The sequence below is a fragment of the Chelonoidis abingdonii genome, chromosome 16 (assembly GCF_003597395.2).
Source record: "Chelonoidis abingdonii isolate Lonesome George chromosome 16, CheloAbing_2.0, whole genome shotgun sequence".
Taxonomy (NCBI): Eukaryota; Metazoa; Chordata; order Testudines; family Testudinidae; genus Chelonoidis; species Chelonoidis abingdonii.
In genome coordinates this window covers 19958641-19974890 of record NC_133784.1, presented here as the reverse complement: position 1 = coordinate 19974890, position 16250 = coordinate 19958641, and the positions used below count along the sequence as shown (strand labels likewise).

Here is a 16250-nt window from a genome sequence, read left to right as displayed (position 1 = left end):
ACAAAGGGACACACACCCAAACATTCCCTCCCTGAGCTTTTAAAAATCCGGTTTCCTGATTGGTCCTCTGGTCAGGTGTTTGGTTCCCTTTGTTAACCCTTTACAGGTAAAAGAAACATTAACCTTTAGCTATCTGTTTATGACAGGTGTGTATGGGGATGGATGGATGGATAGAAGGGTGTGTATGGGGATGGATGGATGGATAGAGGGGTGTGTGGGGATGGATGGGTGGATAGAAGGGTGTGTCTAGGGATGGATGGATGGATAGAGGGGTGTGTGGGGACAGATGAATAGATAGAGGCGTGTGAGGGGCGTGCGTTGGGTGGACAAGCGCACTCAGTGTTCGCACGCTGGGGGTGTTGCACTTGCTGTTGGTGGCTGCCCCTGCCTGAGCTGCCCCGCAGATTTGTGGCCACACTGGCTGACAGGAGCAGGGATGGGCAGAGGGCCCGTGGATGGCTGGCCCAGCTGGGATCCCAATGCCATCGGTGATCCTGCTGGCGCAGTGCCAGCATGTTGGCAGGGACAAGAGCCCACGGTGCCCTCCCGGCCTCCCACTGCCCCAGAGCAATCAGCCAGACACGGGGGATTCCCCCTGGAGACAAACAAGGCAGGGGCCAGACATGTCTCTGTCCCAGGAGCTGCGATTGACACCCCTCGGCACGGCACAATTCAGTGCACTGTCTGCTCCACTGCCAGTTCTTGACACCTCACCATTGACAAGCCCCAATTCCCCTCCCCCGCACAGCTCTGCCAAGGGCCAGCATCATGATATGCAGCCAACCCCCAGCTTGTCCCATCCTGCACCACATCCGACCTTGCCAGAGCCCCCAGGACAGCCCAGGCGTGGGCGAGCCCAGCTCATGGGTGAAGAGCGACTGGCTGAGGCTGAAGCCGAGTGAGCTGGGGGTGGTGCTGGTGAGCAGAGGAATCACACTGGAGACTCTGGGCCACGAGGCAGTCTCCCCCAGTGAAAGGTTGATGCCCCAATCAGTCGATTCAATCCGGGGCTCAGGAGGCACCTGGGCTCCAGAGGGAGGGAGATGGAGTGAGGCTGAACTGGAGAGGAATCAGCGAGAGACACGGAGGAGCTGGAACGGGCGTGCCGGTGCGACCCCAGCTGATGCTCGGGCAAGGACCCCCAGGAAAAGGGGAAAAACCGGCCAAGCCCAGAATCCAGAGGGTTGCTGTGGGAGGGGTAGGACTGCCAGGAGCTCTCTGGGTGAAGAGGTGTGGGAAGATGGGTCACTGCCAGGCAGGAAGCCCTGGGGAACAGGGCTGTGGCCAGGGAATGCAGAACTGCTCCAGACTAGCGGGGAATGGGTTGGACCTTTCAATATTTGCTGTGGGAACTGTGGGATTTCTGTGTGGAGTGACAGCCTGGGAGCTGATTGATACGTTGCGTTCGGAAACCAGCTTTGAGTGACTCTTCGTTGCATGGCAGGACCAGGAAGAGAAACTGAGGCTGGAGAGGCCTGTTATGCTGCACCCTGCTCATAGGCTCATAGACTTTAAGGTCAGAAGGGACCATTATCATCACCTAGTCTGACCTCCTGCACAATGCAGGCCACAGAATCTCACCCTGCAGGCCACAGGCTGCTGAAGGGCACTCTAGGCGAGGTTGTCCTGTCATGATGACCTGGCCGGAGTTATTCGCACCTCCGTCATCTCTCAGCTTGAATACAGCTGCAGACCAGAGCTGGGCGCAATGCTTGCAGCACTCAGAGAACCTCAGCTGGTATCAAACGCAGCCACGCACCAGTGAGATGGGCTTCCACTGGCACATCAAGCCCCTGTTTCTGCCCGAAGATCCGGGGGAGTTCTGGGCTCAGCACCGCCATTTCTGTGGCCCAAGGACCCCTTCTGCCTAAAGCAGTGTGGACAAATCAAACCAAATGCTGCCCAACCCAGGCCCTCCGCAGTGCACGCAGCGCATCCCCCGCCACCCTGGTCTGGGGAAAGGTGAGAGAGCGTGGACTGCACACGACAGATGCCAGCCACATCACCAGCTGCACGACCGACTGGCACTCAGATGCTGCAGCAAGGAGGGCAGGATATCAAGCCATCTGGAACAAAATAGAATTACGAGTCCCGGTTCCTTCCTGGCCTGGCATTTGCTCCTTTGATTTTGCGCATCGACAGCACGTGATGTCTCTCCCCATCTCCCTGGCTGTACCCGGAGAGGTTTGTGTGCTTTTCCCACCTCCAGTTTGGCGCTGTGTCCCCCACCTGTGCTGACAGTTCCCCATCCATGTGCCTGGACCAGAGGGGGACATAGATACAGGTTAGCTGATCTCTGCGGTTCCCAGGCCTCCTGATTCAGTGCATTGTTAGACCCTCCAGGACCCCCTGCCACTCCCTTTGGCATGGGCCACGCTGCCGAGGCTACAGTTTTGGCCGCAGGCTTTCTCAGTCCGGGCCGGGAGTGGCTGACACTTGACCTTCACGGCTTTTTGGTGGGCCCAGGAGGGCATTATAGTGCAAACACACACGTTGGCTTACAGGGGAATTCGCAGCCGTGTCTAATAGACACCCCACCCCATTCACACTCGCACACATGGACCCAGATGCAGATTCAGACCTACCTGACAGATACACACTCCAGACCAGTCCTGCAGAACCTGAAACCAACCAGGCTCCACAGCACTCAAGTCGAGGTCTACGAGACACCTTTGATTCTCACCTGCTGCTCCTGCTGGGGTGGTGGATGCTGAGCCCTTCTGAACAGGCCTGACGGCTTGCACACCCCAGATTCAGCCACTACTTTGGAAATGGCTCCCCATAGTTTGCATGGCTGTTCCCAACTAACCTATAGAACTGAATAGAGAATTGTTGCCCTGTTATCAAATTCTGTAGGGGGCGTATAAACTGGCTGCCTGTGTCCATGCAATTTGCTGAGCCTTCACCATTTTCCCCAGCTGCCAGCTCTGGGAATGCGATCACATGCCTCACCATATGGCTACGGTTCTGTGATAAGGGGGTTTCCTAAAGCCCCAGCTTCTGGAGTCAGGTGATTGGGGGCAAATTTCTGCTTGGGTTGAGGGGAGGGATAGCTCAGTGGTTTGAGCATTGGCCTGCTAAACCCAGCATTATGAGCTCAATCCTTGAGGGGGCCACTTAAGGATCGGGGGCAAAAATTGGTCCTCCTAGTGAAGGCAGGAAGCTGGATTCAATGACCTTTCAAGGTCCCTTCCAGTTCTAGGAGATTGGTATATCTCCTATTATTATTAAGAAGGATGTTTCTGGCCCTCCCGTTTGCAGGGAAATGCTTGAAAACTGCCTCCAGTGGCTCAGGAAATGGAAGGCAGACAGAGCCCAGCATGTACTCCTGAGACACCTAGGGGTTTTTAAGCCAGTCTTGTGTCTCCAGCAGGTAGGTTTGGCATTACTGCACATAGCATCAGAGTCAGCGCCCTCTACACCCCGCCACAAACACTCTGTGGGGTGCGAGGATCCCCCAGCACTGAGAGAGGAGCAATCAGAGGGCCGGCCCAGCACCCTGGGATGCCCACATAGCTGCTATGTGCTGTGAAGCTCTGCCGGCTGCTCTGCCTAGCTGCCCCAGCTGCCCAGGTCGCCCAGTCAGCAGCCGCCTGGTTCTCTGTGGGGCTGAGGAGCTGCTTGGCAGCTGGCGGTCGTGGGTGAAGGAGGCGGCTGCCTAGCATCCTCTGCTTCCCACTTCCTTGTTAGGCTGCGGCCTTAATGAGGAGCTGGTGGATCCGCCCTCCTGTTCCCCGCTGGCGGGAGCAGCAGGGCCACCGACAGCTGCGGACTTTCCCCAGGGTCGTTGCTGGTTGTGGCTCTGCTCACAACTGTTCAAACAAAGCAGAGAGGGCAGCCAAGGCCTGGCTGGCTCCAGGGCTGCCCACAGCTTCCAATAAGCCAATTTTCCATTGACTGCGAGAGGCGGGAGGTCCCTGCAGCCAGGGAGGGGAAATGACCCAGGAGGGCAGCTTTCCAGGGCACCTCCTGTCATCCTGCAGGGCTGCAGGGCTCTCCCCGAGACCCAGCCCCCTTGTGACAGGTGCTGTGCGCACCCACAGCCAGAGCCAGCATCAGCCCCAAGGGGCAGGCCGGCTAAATGGACACAGATGGGATGGGGAGCTGAGACTCCCTAGCCACAAAGTTTGTGCCACAGCTGCCCACTGACCCCAGATTGGCCACAGCCCAGGCCGGGGATTAACCACTAAGTCATCCTTCCACTGACAGGTGCCTCCGAGCACCACCTACCCCCAGTGTCCCATCCCCCCACAGCCTACTGGGCAGTGGTTGGTGGGCCCCAGCAGCCCTTCAGCAGCTAGTGTCGCACTGTGCAGGCCCTCAGCAGGACCCCCTGATGCCGGCCCTGGGGCACCTGTCACCCACAGGGCCACGTACCAGGCAGAGGAGGAAGGCCTGCCTAGCTCAGCCCCTGGCATGGTAATAAACTCCGGACTGTGTGACCGGAGAGATTAGCACTGCTGCTCGCCTCTGGGGCTGGGTTGGATGGCACTGGGAACATGTAGCCACGAAGCCACCCAACCAGCCGGGCACTGTGGGGTGACCTGAGCTCACTGCCCTTCCAGCAGGTCACAAGGAGCTGGTGCTCATCTCAGTCACATGCCCCTACAAGCACTGCCCTGTCCATCCCATGCCCTCCGCATGGGCACAGTGTCATCTGCCTTGTTGTGGGCAGTGCCAGACTCCAGTGCAGGGGGAGGAGAAGAGTGGGAGTGAGTACCAGCTGGGCAGGATATGAACAAGTGGCTGAGGGGGATGGGAATGGAGAGCTGGGGGGCATGATTGGGGAGGATGGGGATTAGGGGGCACTGGCTGGCCATGGCTGCGTGGGAGGCACCGGCTGGGCAGGATGGATATGGGCAGTGGCGGGAGGGTACCATCTAGCTAGCTATCATGTGCACATCACTGTGGTATCTGGTCTGCAGCAAGCTCTCCTGTCCTGTCTGTGGGGTTGGCTCTGTGGAGGGAGTTCCTATGCAGGCAGGATGACACCTCAGGCCAGCTGTTTTCATGGACCTTGGTGCTCAGGCAGGTTAGCGCAGGCACACCAAACTGCAGTCCTGAGCGCCCTGGATGGAGCCTTGAACCAACTCAGCCCTGAGTGCAGCCCCCTCCAGAGCCCTCCTGGGACAGTTCTGCTGCTTACTCACACACTCGCTAGGCCTCAGCAAGGCCTGGCTCCAGGGTGTCTGGCCCTTCCCAGAGCCCCCGGCCTGAGCCCCTGGCCACAGCCTCCTGGGTTTGCACTTAACCACAGATGCCCTGCTGCTCACGAAACCTTCGCAGGCACCTGGGAGACAAGTCCTGCTTTGCTCTCCTCTTCCGCGTGTCTCAGTGCATGTAGCACGGCAGCCTCCTGAGCAGAGTCGGTGGGCCCCCGGATTCCTCGACCCATGAAACAAGCGAGATTCCAAAACCACTGGAAATTTTCCAAAAAATTTAATTCTGGAAACCCTGGTTTGGGGCCATTGAAACGTTCCAGTCTCCATTGCAACCTGTGAGAAATGGGGTTCGTTCTGGTTTTGCTAGACAATGAAGCGGTGTTTCACAATGAAAAATCAGCAGTCCCGTTCGGAGCTTTTCAACCTTTTTTTTTTTTAACCATTTTTTTTCTAAGTGAAATTTCGTCCAAACCATTATGATTTCACAGGAAATGTCAGTTTATCAAAATGGTATTTTCCCCATGGAAAAATGTTTCGATGGAAATTTTCCAGCAGGCTCCTCCCACAAGCCCCAGGGAGTGGTGCAGTGCCATAATCTCCCCTTGAGAGATGGGGAAGCTGAGGCACAGAGCAAGCCAGAGAGAGACTCAACTACGGTGGCCCAGCCAGTTGATGAGAGAGCTGGAAATAGCCTCAAAGTCTCTGCTATGCCCACTGTTCCGTGCCAGTTCCCCATTACTTTTATCGGTAACAGTGCAGCCTAGTGGTTGAGACTTAAGCTGTGAGCCCGGACACCTGGGTTCTGATCCCAGCTGCACCAGTGACCTTAGGTGAGTCACTTTCTCTCCAGGTGCTTCACTTTACATGAGGTTCATGCTCATGATTGCTGTTCGGGGCGAGGACCACAGCTGCATGTGCTTGTACAGTACCTGGTGCAGCAGGATTTCGGCCCCGATTGGGCTACTCCAGAAAGGAGCAGCGTCAAACTGCAGGGGGTTGGAGTGGCTCCATGACTGTTTGCAGCCCGCTCAACCAAAAGAATAGAGTTTTGCTTGCTCAGTTTCATTTCCTGGTTCCCATTCAAAAGGTCCAGGCTGCTGCTGTGAGGAAAATCCATCTCCTAAAATACATGGGGTCAGTTGTCCTGACCCCGCAGCCCATTCCTGCTGGCTGCAGGAGGGTCATGCCTGATTTATCCTGGAGTATGTACGCAGGGCACAAACCTGTTTCTAGCTCCCTGGGTTTTCTAGCCCCCACGCTTTAACAAAACCAGCATTCAGGACTCCCTGGTGGGGATCTGTGCCATGAAATGACTGAGGCCGTGTCTGGTTTGCTGATTAGCTATGCAACATGGCAAGACACGTGCGCTGAGCTCTCCGCGTCACAGCAGAACTCAGGTAGATGTTAGGGTGGGGGGGGGGTTCCCTTTACTGATAGGAAAGTGTTTTTACACTGGAGTAAAACCAGGACAAACAGATACAGAGACAAACCTCCAGCTGATGGCAAACCCTGCCATCCACGCTGCCCGGTCCTCCCTAGCTGCGAACTTGCCTTGAGAGTCTGGGGATGGCAGGAGAGAAAAGAAAATCTCCTTCCCTTGGAGACTGCTGGGGAAAAGCCCATTCTAATGCAAGTGACGCTGGCAGATGCCTTGTTACCTGGCGGGACTAATGAGAATGGATCTGAGCGGAAAGTCAAAGGGCATTAATTAGCCAGGACCTTATCCTGTTCTTAGAGCCATGCACTGGGCTGGGCAAGAAGCTGGGAAAAGATGGTTAGCGGAATCGGCTTATGACATTGTATGTGAGTCACTCAGGCACTGTTCCTTGGTTTCCCCATTTGTATGGGGGGTAATGGAACCCCAGGCAGGAAGGCTGCGAGGTTGAATACCTTACAGCAGGGCTGGCCAGAGGATTCAGGGGGCCTGGGGTCTTCGGCGGCAGGGGGCCCCCGCTTCGGCGGTAATTCGGTGGCGGGGGGTCCTTCCGCTCAGGGACCCGCTGCCAAAATCCCCGAAGGCCCGCGGCGGGGGCCCCCCACCACCGAAGCGCTGGGTCTTCGGCGGTAATTCGGTGGCGGGGGGTCCTTCCGCTCAGGGACCCGCTGCCAAAATCCCCAAAGGCCCGCGGTGCCCCCCCCCCCACCGAAGCGCTGGGTCTTCAGCGGTAATTCGGTGGCGGGGGGGTCCTTCTGTCCCGGAGTGGAAGGACCCCCCACCGCCGAATTGCTGAAAACAACCGGGAGCGGAAGAAGCTCCGGGGGCCCGGGCCCTGTGAGAGATTTCCTGGGCCCCCGGAGCGACTGAAGGACCCCGCTCCAGGGGCCCTGAAAAACTCTTCTGGGGGGGGGCCCAGGGCCTGGGGCAAATTGCCCCACTTGCCCCCCCTCTGGACGGCCCTGCCCTACAGAGCATGAGGGTCTCGGATGCTGTGGCTGTGGAGGGTTCAATCAGAACCAAAACCCCAGATCTGTATTTCAGGTCCCAGTCCTATGACATCTGGCTGTAGTCCAAATGCCCCATCCCACTGTCAGGCTGCCCTGGTTCCTATTACACGTGTCCGCATGTCCATGCTGCAGACAAGGAAACTGAAACAGGCAGGGGTGGTGACTTGCCTGCCATCACACAGTAGGCCAGAGCCAGGAATAGGACCCTGATGTCCTGCCTCCCATCCTCTGTCTCCTGTTCTGAACTCATCCTGTCCTGTGCTTTGGGGCCAGACCAGCTGAGAGCTGCCCTGTGTTCCCAGGTCTGGAGTGTGGACGAGCGCTCCGCTCTGGCTCTTCCTTACACGCTGGGAGCAGCTCTCTCAGGCATCGGTGCATCAGACAGCACCTTGTTTTTAGTGCACCCTGGCCAGAGACTGCTTTGCTGGCTCCATTCTCCCTGACACAGCTCTCAGCAGCCCCCAGGCACATGGGACACCATTGGACTCCTAAGACACAAGGCAGAGATGGAACTGGCCTTCTGCGTTGCCTCTGCTGCGTCCTCCACTCGGCAGGTCCTAGCCCATTATAGCCTAGAGGCTTTGCCCGGTCTTCGTGGCCTGAGCGATCTCACTTTGGAAGCCAGGGCCCCAGGGGGAGGCTGGCGCCACGTGGCATGACCTGGCGAAGTGGCATTTTGCCCAGGGTGACCTCAGGCATTCCAGGGATATCGCAATGCCCTCGTCCTGGCGCAGATGTGGGCAGTTTGGGACCCTTTTGTCCAGTGCACCCAGGCGACACAGCTGTCCCAAGAGCTGGGCAAGTCCTCATGTGGATAGGACAGCAGGATTCTTTGGGCATGGATCCATCCAGATCGGGGCATCCTAACCTCCCCATGGCTCCGATCTCATCCCAGAACAGCTGCATCCAGCGATGGCTCTGTGGCAGTGGGGGATCCACGGCCCCCTCCGGCTCCTCTGGAAAAGTCCAGGTCCCCGGCTGGCCAGAGGGAACCACAGGCCCTTCCAAAGCAAACACGGCAGGCTGCGATTTGAAATGACCATAAACAGGAGGAGAGGAGCTGGGCAGGCCACGTGCCTGGGAACATGTAAATAGCTCTGGGGGTAATGACATCTCCAAGAACAGTGCCGAGAAACAGGGCCCCCAGGCCATCCCAAACCCCGGGGCACCTCCCAGACAATCGTGTCTGTCTCCTGCGGCCCAGCAACAGAGTGTCTGGGTGCCTTCCCTGTACCACTGACGGGGTCAGAGCTCTGCTTGGGGGAGGGCTGTGGGCTTGTTTGGTGGGAGGTTAGATTGTTATGAAGTTGTCTCGGTTGATTTGTTTCAGAGTGATTTTAATTGTTGTTTTTCTAGGTAGGTGGCTGATTGGTTGCTTGAGGAACTGGGTGGGTGGGTGAGTGGTTGGTCGAGTAAGTGGGTGGGTGTTTGTTTGGGTAGGTGGGTGCTTGATTGGCTGGGTGGGTGGGCAGCTGGGTGGTTGTTTGGTTGGGTGGCTAAATGGTTGGTTTTTTGGAGTGGATGAATGGTTGATTGGTTGGCTGGCTGCGTAGGTTGGTGAATGGTTGGGTAAGTGTTTGATTGGGTGGGTGAATGGTTGAATAGCTAGGTGAGTGTTTGATTAGCTGGGTGAATGGTTGATTGCTTGGGTGGCTGAATGGTTGTTTCTTTGAGTGGGTGAATGGTTGACTGGTTGGCTGGATGGGTGGTCAGTTGTTTGGGTGGCTGGTAAAGTGTTTGGCTGGGCGGTTGGCTGGGGTTTGTTGTGTAGCAGAATTGTGAGTGTTGTTCCTATGGCGGAAGGGCTTTTTCAAAGAGGTTGGAAGTGTTTCCTAAAGCCGGTTAGGCTCTGGGCTCACCCCTCCACGATCCAGAGTGCTTTGCTCCATCCCTCCCACGCTTCACCCTCTCGGTCCCCGAACACCCCTCCCCAGGCTCTGCATCGCCCTGAGGACCCAGCTGGCCCCAGGGCTCACAGATGGAGATTTGGCCTTTGGGTTGACTAGGGCTTGCTCTGCTCTTTTCTGGGAAGGTGAAGCCCGAGGCCACAGACTAGCATCAGCAGTGACTGGCAGCCAGTGGTGGGCTGCAGTGCAATAGCACCCACTGCTCTCTGGCCTCCAGATACACCCCAGGACAAGCATCAGGACAGGCACCAGGACAGTGGGGGGGGGGGGACCCCGTGGGATGAGCGGGATGTGCATTTCATTGACTGGGGAGAGACCACTCCTAAAAAACACCCAGCCTTTGACTCTTGGCTGGGTTCTGCAAGGTTAACAAGGGTTTTCCAAGCCTCCACTTCCCATTATGCCAAGGCAGCTGCAGGCTCCAGGAACCACTGACAGGCAGTAGCTCCTCTGCTCTCCGCCCAGCACTGCGAGCAGGTGGGACCCCGAGACACGGATCACACAGGCTGTGGTGCAGCTGGAGCCCTGCCATGGGGCAGGGAGAGGGGCTGGCTGGAGCCCTGCTGTGGGGAGAGGGGTTGGCTGGAGCCCTGTTACGGGGAGAGGGACTGGCTGGAGCTTGCACTGAACCCAGTGGATTTTCACTGGGGGCCAGCAGGGCCCTTTGGCTGGTGAATCCTCCCAACTCCCCTGTATCAGTAACATGCTCACACCCTCTGCTCCAGAAGGGGAAACTGAGGCATGGAGGGGCAGGGGGCCCAAGGTAATAGGCGTGCCAGAGATTCCACTCCTTGGCAAATCTGGCCCTTGGAGACACCCCAAGGCCACACGGTATGCCAGCACCTGTGACCTCTGGCCTGCCAGCCCTCAGCTCTCTGTCCCAGCAGCTCCCACCCCAATGCAGCCTCCTAGGGCTCTGCTCTCAGCTCACTCATCTCCCATCTCATTCCAGCTTCCTCCTGACCACAGTGGCCTTGCTGTCCAGCTACTCCATCCACCTCCTGCTGAAGTCCTCCGGGATTGTGGGTAAGACCCCTGCAAGTGGGGATGGGAGGGCCATCTCCAGGCCCAGCTTTCCTGTTTGCGCCAGGTTCTCAGTCCCCCTACTTGTTACTTTGCATCCCCAGCCCTGGGTGGACTGAGGCTGACTGGCCGCCTGCGGCTGGAGGGGAACAGCAAGTGTATGGCCAGGTACCCGCACTGCTGTGTGCTCCCTGCGTGCTAGGTGCCAGGCAGGGACAGCGGGGGCACCGAGCTCATAGCGTTTGCCCCACTCAAGGGGTTTTGCGTTAAGTATGGAAGTTGCAGATGGATCATCCCCACAGCATGTCAGCTCTGGCATGGCCCAGCGTCCTGTCACTGCAGCCCACGTCAATGGGGCTGTGCCTCAGGCAAGATCGGGCCCTGGGGTCCAAGGGCCAATACACCGGGGGACAGGGGTGCTCAGCTCTCAGCCTAGGGGGCCCAGGGGCTAGAGCATCGCGTGAGTGATGCAGTCGTCTCCCAGTCCCCTAGTGCAACAGGTATGGGGGCTCCATCCAGGGGAGGAGTCATGTTGCGGGACCAGGCTGCCTGGGGTCTATGAGGGGGAGGGGTTGTGTCTTAAGCCTGAGGGTCCCTGGATGCTGTGGGGGGAGAGGTCGCATCGTGAGGCTGGGAGTCCCGGGGTGTTGCAGGGGGATGGGTTGTGTCTTGGGGCCAGGAAACCTGGGGTGCTCTGGGCGGGAGGGGTTGTGTCTTGGGTCTGGCAGAGCTCCCTGCCTGCCCCCCACTAGCCTAGTGCTGAGGGCTGGCATTCCTGGGCACTGCTCCCTGCTGGCATCGCCCCGGTGCCTGGCCTCTGCGGCTCGTCTCACCCTCTGATATCCCCCTGACCCCCCGCAGGGATCCGTGCCTATGAGCAGCTGGGCTACCGGGCCTTCGGCACACCAGGGAAGCTGGCTGCGGCCATTGCCATCACACTGCAGAACATCGGAGGTAGGTGGGGTATGGGCAGAACACCTGCCCCATACAGCACGGAGCCACAGCTGGCACCCTGGGGCACCCACAGGAGGCTCACCCAGCCAGGGCACCCATGGGGCACCCGTGGGGGGCTCACCCTGCCACGGCACCCATGGAGGCCTCACCCAGCCAGGGCACCATCTGGCACACCCAGGGCACAGCCGGGGGGTCACCTAGGCTTCCCCCTGGTGTACTGTGGAGAGCACCCGGCAGGGCTGCAACTAGGAGAGCAGCGTCTGCTGGGCACCAGTAATGTGGCTGTGCCGGGGCTCCCCCGCGGCCCCTCTGTTCCCCGCAGCCATGTCCAGCTACCTGTACATCGTGAAGTCCGAGGTGCCGCTGGTGATCCAGACCTTCCTCAACCTGGAGGAGAAGAGCGCGTGAGTCCCCATGTGCCCATCCCCCTGCTCCCCCCAGCTGGTCACAGACCCCTGGCCCCATGCTGGTGCCCAAAGCGGCTGGGCCCTGTGCTTGGCCATGCACCGGCCATGCTCCAGCCAGCGCTGGGGGTCCATGTCATGTCCGGGGGCACCTCAGAGAGCTCGGCAGGGGAACAGGGTCCCAGTGGGTAACCCTGAGCCCCCCAGCTCCAATGGGGGGTAGGGGAATGGGCCCGGTGGGGGAGAGGGAAGGGGCAGCCGAATCTGCAGCATCCAAGTCCCCTCATCCCCCACCCAGCCAGGGATCCCCTCCCAGGGCATCTCCCCAGTGCAGAGAGCCCAGGCACCACATGGCCCAGGGAGGGCACCAAGCACCTCTGACAGCCGCTGCTCCCTGGCTCCAAATAGAAGGGGATCCCTAGATGGGATGGGCCCAGTGCCCACCCCTTGTTCCCGGGGGCCCAGCCATCAGTAGAAGAGATGTCCTGAGGGCCCCTGGGTGGGGCGGGAGCTACCCGAGGCCAGCAGCTTGAGCCAGCTGTGGGGGCAGGGAAGGGACACTGCTTAGGGGAAGACCATAGCGTGTGGGGGGTTTGATATCGAGGTGCTAGTCACCACTTGCTGCCAACTCCAGCTGGGCCGGACCCAGCCCCACTCCACAGGGGCCAGAGAGGGGCTTTTGCATGGGGAAGCGGCCAGCCCAAGACATACCATGACTCTTGCTACTCAAACCCTGAGCTCCCCTGCACACCTCTGGGTGCTCCTCAATCCCGACCTGCAGCCCCTGCTATCCCAGCCTGGGCTCTCCCCAGCCCCTGCTCTGGGTGCCCCTCAGTCCCGACTCACAGTCTCTGCTATTCCAGCCTGGCCTCCTCTTCCCTCTCCTGCCATGGCTCGAGTGCCCCTCACTCCCAACCCGCAGCCCCTGCTAGCCCAGCTCTTGGGTGGTGCTTGGCTGGGGACTGGCGTGCTTTAGGGGTCAGGTGGAGCGAAAGCTGATCTTCCCCATGACCTGTGCTGGATCTGACCCACAGCCCCTGGGGGAGAATGTTCCATGTGACTCCAGCCGCCTCCTCTTATCCATTGGTCCGTCTCCTGCCCTCCCTGGCACCTCGCCCCTCTCACTCCACCTATCTGCTTCCCTGCCCCCGGCCCTGCCCTCCTGCCTCCCTGGGCTGATCTCCTCCCTGCCATGAGGCAGGCCAGTATTGTTAGCCCATTTCCCAGTTGGGGAAACTCAGGCACAGCATGACACCAATCTGCAAAGCCAGCTCACCCAGGGAATCCCAGCCTGGGACTTTCACCCACAGGCCACGTGCACCTCCTGGTGATCACAGGCTGTGTCTGCACCCTCCTGCCACACTCGCAGCTCCCTCCTCTCTGCCAGGCTAGCCTGGCTCTGTCTCTCACACTCCTTCCTCGGTGCATTTCCTCTCTCCCTACTTCCTGCCTGTACCTCTTCCCCCAGGGTCAGCCATGTCCCACGTCCTGTGGCAGCCGGGCAGATCTGGCCTCCAGCCCAGCACAGGGATTTAGCCGTATTTAGTCACTTCTATTTTAGCTTAATGCCAGAGCTGAATAAGCCTTCAGTGTCGGATTAAACCAGCAGGAACGTCCAATCCCTGCTTCCCCTTCCCATGGGCAGAGCCAGCCCCCAGCTGGGCACACGACTTCCCTGGAGTGACTCTCCATGTGGCACTTGGCTGGGGCAGCTGGCACCTCCAGGCACTGCGGGGTTAACATAGTAGCTGGTGAGGTTGCTGCGGGTGTCACTACCACTCCAACGTCCGTGCAAGATGCCAGAGCCTGTCTCCCGGTGCTTCTGTCAGCCCATCCAGCTTCCCACAGGCCCACAGAGGCAGCTCCATGCCTGGCACCCACAAGGCCAAAGGATGGGTCACTCCAGGCACTCTGAGCCTGTCTCTCCCCTGGATGTTACACGGAGACCAGCTGGACCGGAGTCACCCAGGCCCTGAACTCTGGGGTGTTTGGATCTATACTTTTGCACAGGCACAGCTTAGCGATGGAACTTTTGGGCCTGGCAGCCACTCACAGGTCTGATCCTGGCACCAGTCAATGCTCAGACTGTTCCAAACAGCTCCACATGCACGCAAGGGCCGTGCCCCACCATCCCCGCAGAGCCACACAGCACTAGCACAAATCCCACCATTCACTGCATTGCTTGCTCAGGGAAGGAATGGACCGGGGGCTCTATCCAGGAATCACGGGCTGGGGAACTCCCCACTACTTGATGCAAACAGTTTCAGTGGCTGGTACTGTGAGCTGGGCTTGCTGCAGCGACGAAATGCTGGAGTCGGCTCTGAACCCAGGGTGGGGCATTAGTGGCACATGTCCTGGCGCACCGAGGGAGAGGAGAGAGGAGATCCAGGCCCATTTAGTCAAACTGCCCACGATGGGCACCACAAACCATTCCCATGGCAACACTGTCCCCACAACCATCACTAGCCCTGTGATGGGCAAGTGGACCTAGCACTGTGCTACAGTCCCACCCAGCATGGGTGCCCATCACCATAGGCCTCAGGCCTGGTTTTCAGCCCATGGGAGCAGCCAGGGGCGAGTACAACAGGGGTTTGCTCATTCTCCACACATTCCTAGGGATCTTCTCCTGGCTTCCCCGATGGGGCCTTGACCCCATCCCCAGGGATCCTCCTGAGCTGGGGGACCCTGAGCCAGAGAAAGTCGGGTCCCACAGAGGAGCCTGGAATCCCATCGGTGGGGGGTGAGCAAGAGGGAGCCGCAGGACAGGTCATCTGGTCCAGGCCAGGTGGATGCCCAGAGCCGGAACGGTCACTCACACAGTCTCCGCAGAGCCGGCTTAGTGCAGTCAGGCTGAGCGCCAGGACACATTAAAGGTCCCAGTGTTCCCTGCACAGAGTGAGCTCTGTCTCCGGCCTAGCCAGACTCTGGCCACATCCGAGCAGGGTGGGGGAGGCAGACGTGGCTCGAGGCAGAGCCCTCCTAGCGGGCAGTGCAGAGTGCAGCCATGTGTCTGGGCAGGGGCAGGCAGCCGGGGCATTGCTGTTCCAGTGGGCAGCCCAGCACTCCTTCCAGAGGACAGGGAGATGGGATAGCAGGGGGCTGCGGGTCGGGATTGAGGGGAACCAGCAGAGCTGGGGTGGGAGGGGAGGATAGTAGGGAGCTGCACACCCTGTGTGCCCATTGGGGGATGCTCAGGACCAGGCAGGGTTGACCCATAACTGCCCCCCATGCATGCTCTGCTGATGCTGGGCCATCTTGGGAAGACTCAGGACCTATGAGTTGCACTCTTGGAGTGAGCGGGAGTGGTGGGCAGAGGGAGACTCTCCAGGCAGCAGGGCTGCAGCAGGACCCCACAGCTGGTGCAGGGGAGGGGGCAGCTGATGGGCACAGAGAATGAGCCAGCTGGGGTGGGTGTTGGCAGGACTGGCGGTGTCAGGCACCCAGAATCAGTTCTGGCTGGTCCTTCCCACTGAGGCAAGGGAATCGCTGGGCCAGGCTGGGCAGCGGGTATTGACTCAGGCACGGTTGTCAGCCCCAGGGTCCCGCTAATTCCCCACCCTCCAGTGCTGCAGGGCCTGACCCGGCCTCTTGTCTTGCAGGGACTGGTACCTGAATGGGAACTACCTGGTGATCCTCATCTCCCTCACCATCATCCTGCCTCTTGCCCTGATGAAGCAGCTTGGTGAGTCGCACGCTCAGGGCCAGGTCGGGGCTGGCAGCTGGGGGGCAAAGTGCAGGGGGTTCGGGGTACCCAAGAGAGGGGCTTGTGGTGCATTGTGGGTGCTCACCCCCCAAGCTCTCCTGCATGGATGGATGGGCAGCACATCCCCCACCCACCCCTGGCACAGCAGGACAGGTGAACACTGTGGGGGGCGAGTGGGTGGGGAGTTGGGGGAAGCTGGGATCAGAGCTGGGTGCAGCAGGGGCTGGGAGCCAGGCTGTTTCAGGCCGGGGTGGGGGAGGACAGGGGGCAGGGAAGTGAATTTCAGGGGGGAAGGAAGAGAGATAGCAGGGGGGGAGGGGTTTGGAGGGCAGGATAGGACAAGCCTGCGGCTGGAGGAGGGGAGGGACAAGGAGGCCAGTGTGGTCTGCTTCTCGCCAGGGTCAGTTGAGCACCAGGTATCTGTGCCAGCACCCTCCCTGCCGCCCCTCCCCACACACACCCCAAGCACCTCACCCCTTGGAGCCCCATCCCTATATGGGTCTGGGCCAAGGGCAGAGTCCAGCTGGGGGACCAAAGGCAGCAGCCCAGGACATGTCTGGTGCCCATGGCTGATAAGAGGGGCATCTGGTGCCCATGACTGGATCTCTACCCATCCCTCCCCAAGCAGACTGAGCCCTGAGCCTCCACGCCC

At 59.5% G+C, this 16250-nt stretch overlaps 1 protein-coding gene across 1 annotated transcript in view; it reads left to right on the top strand.

Moving 5' to 3' along the window:
* The window catches only part of SLC38A3 (solute carrier family 38 member 3), a 75649-nt gene that overhangs the window by 42578 nt on the left and 16821 nt on the right, over positions 1–16250 (top strand). The window contains exons 5-8 of the mRNA XM_032799318.1: positions 10467–10540; positions 11399–11491; positions 11814–11895; positions 15495–15577. Of these exons, the coding sequence (XP_032655209.1) occupies positions 10467–10540; positions 11399–11491; positions 11814–11895; positions 15495–15577 (332 nt within the window). The remainder of the gene's footprint in view (positions 1–10466; positions 10541–11398; positions 11492–11813; positions 11896–15494; positions 15578–16250) is intronic.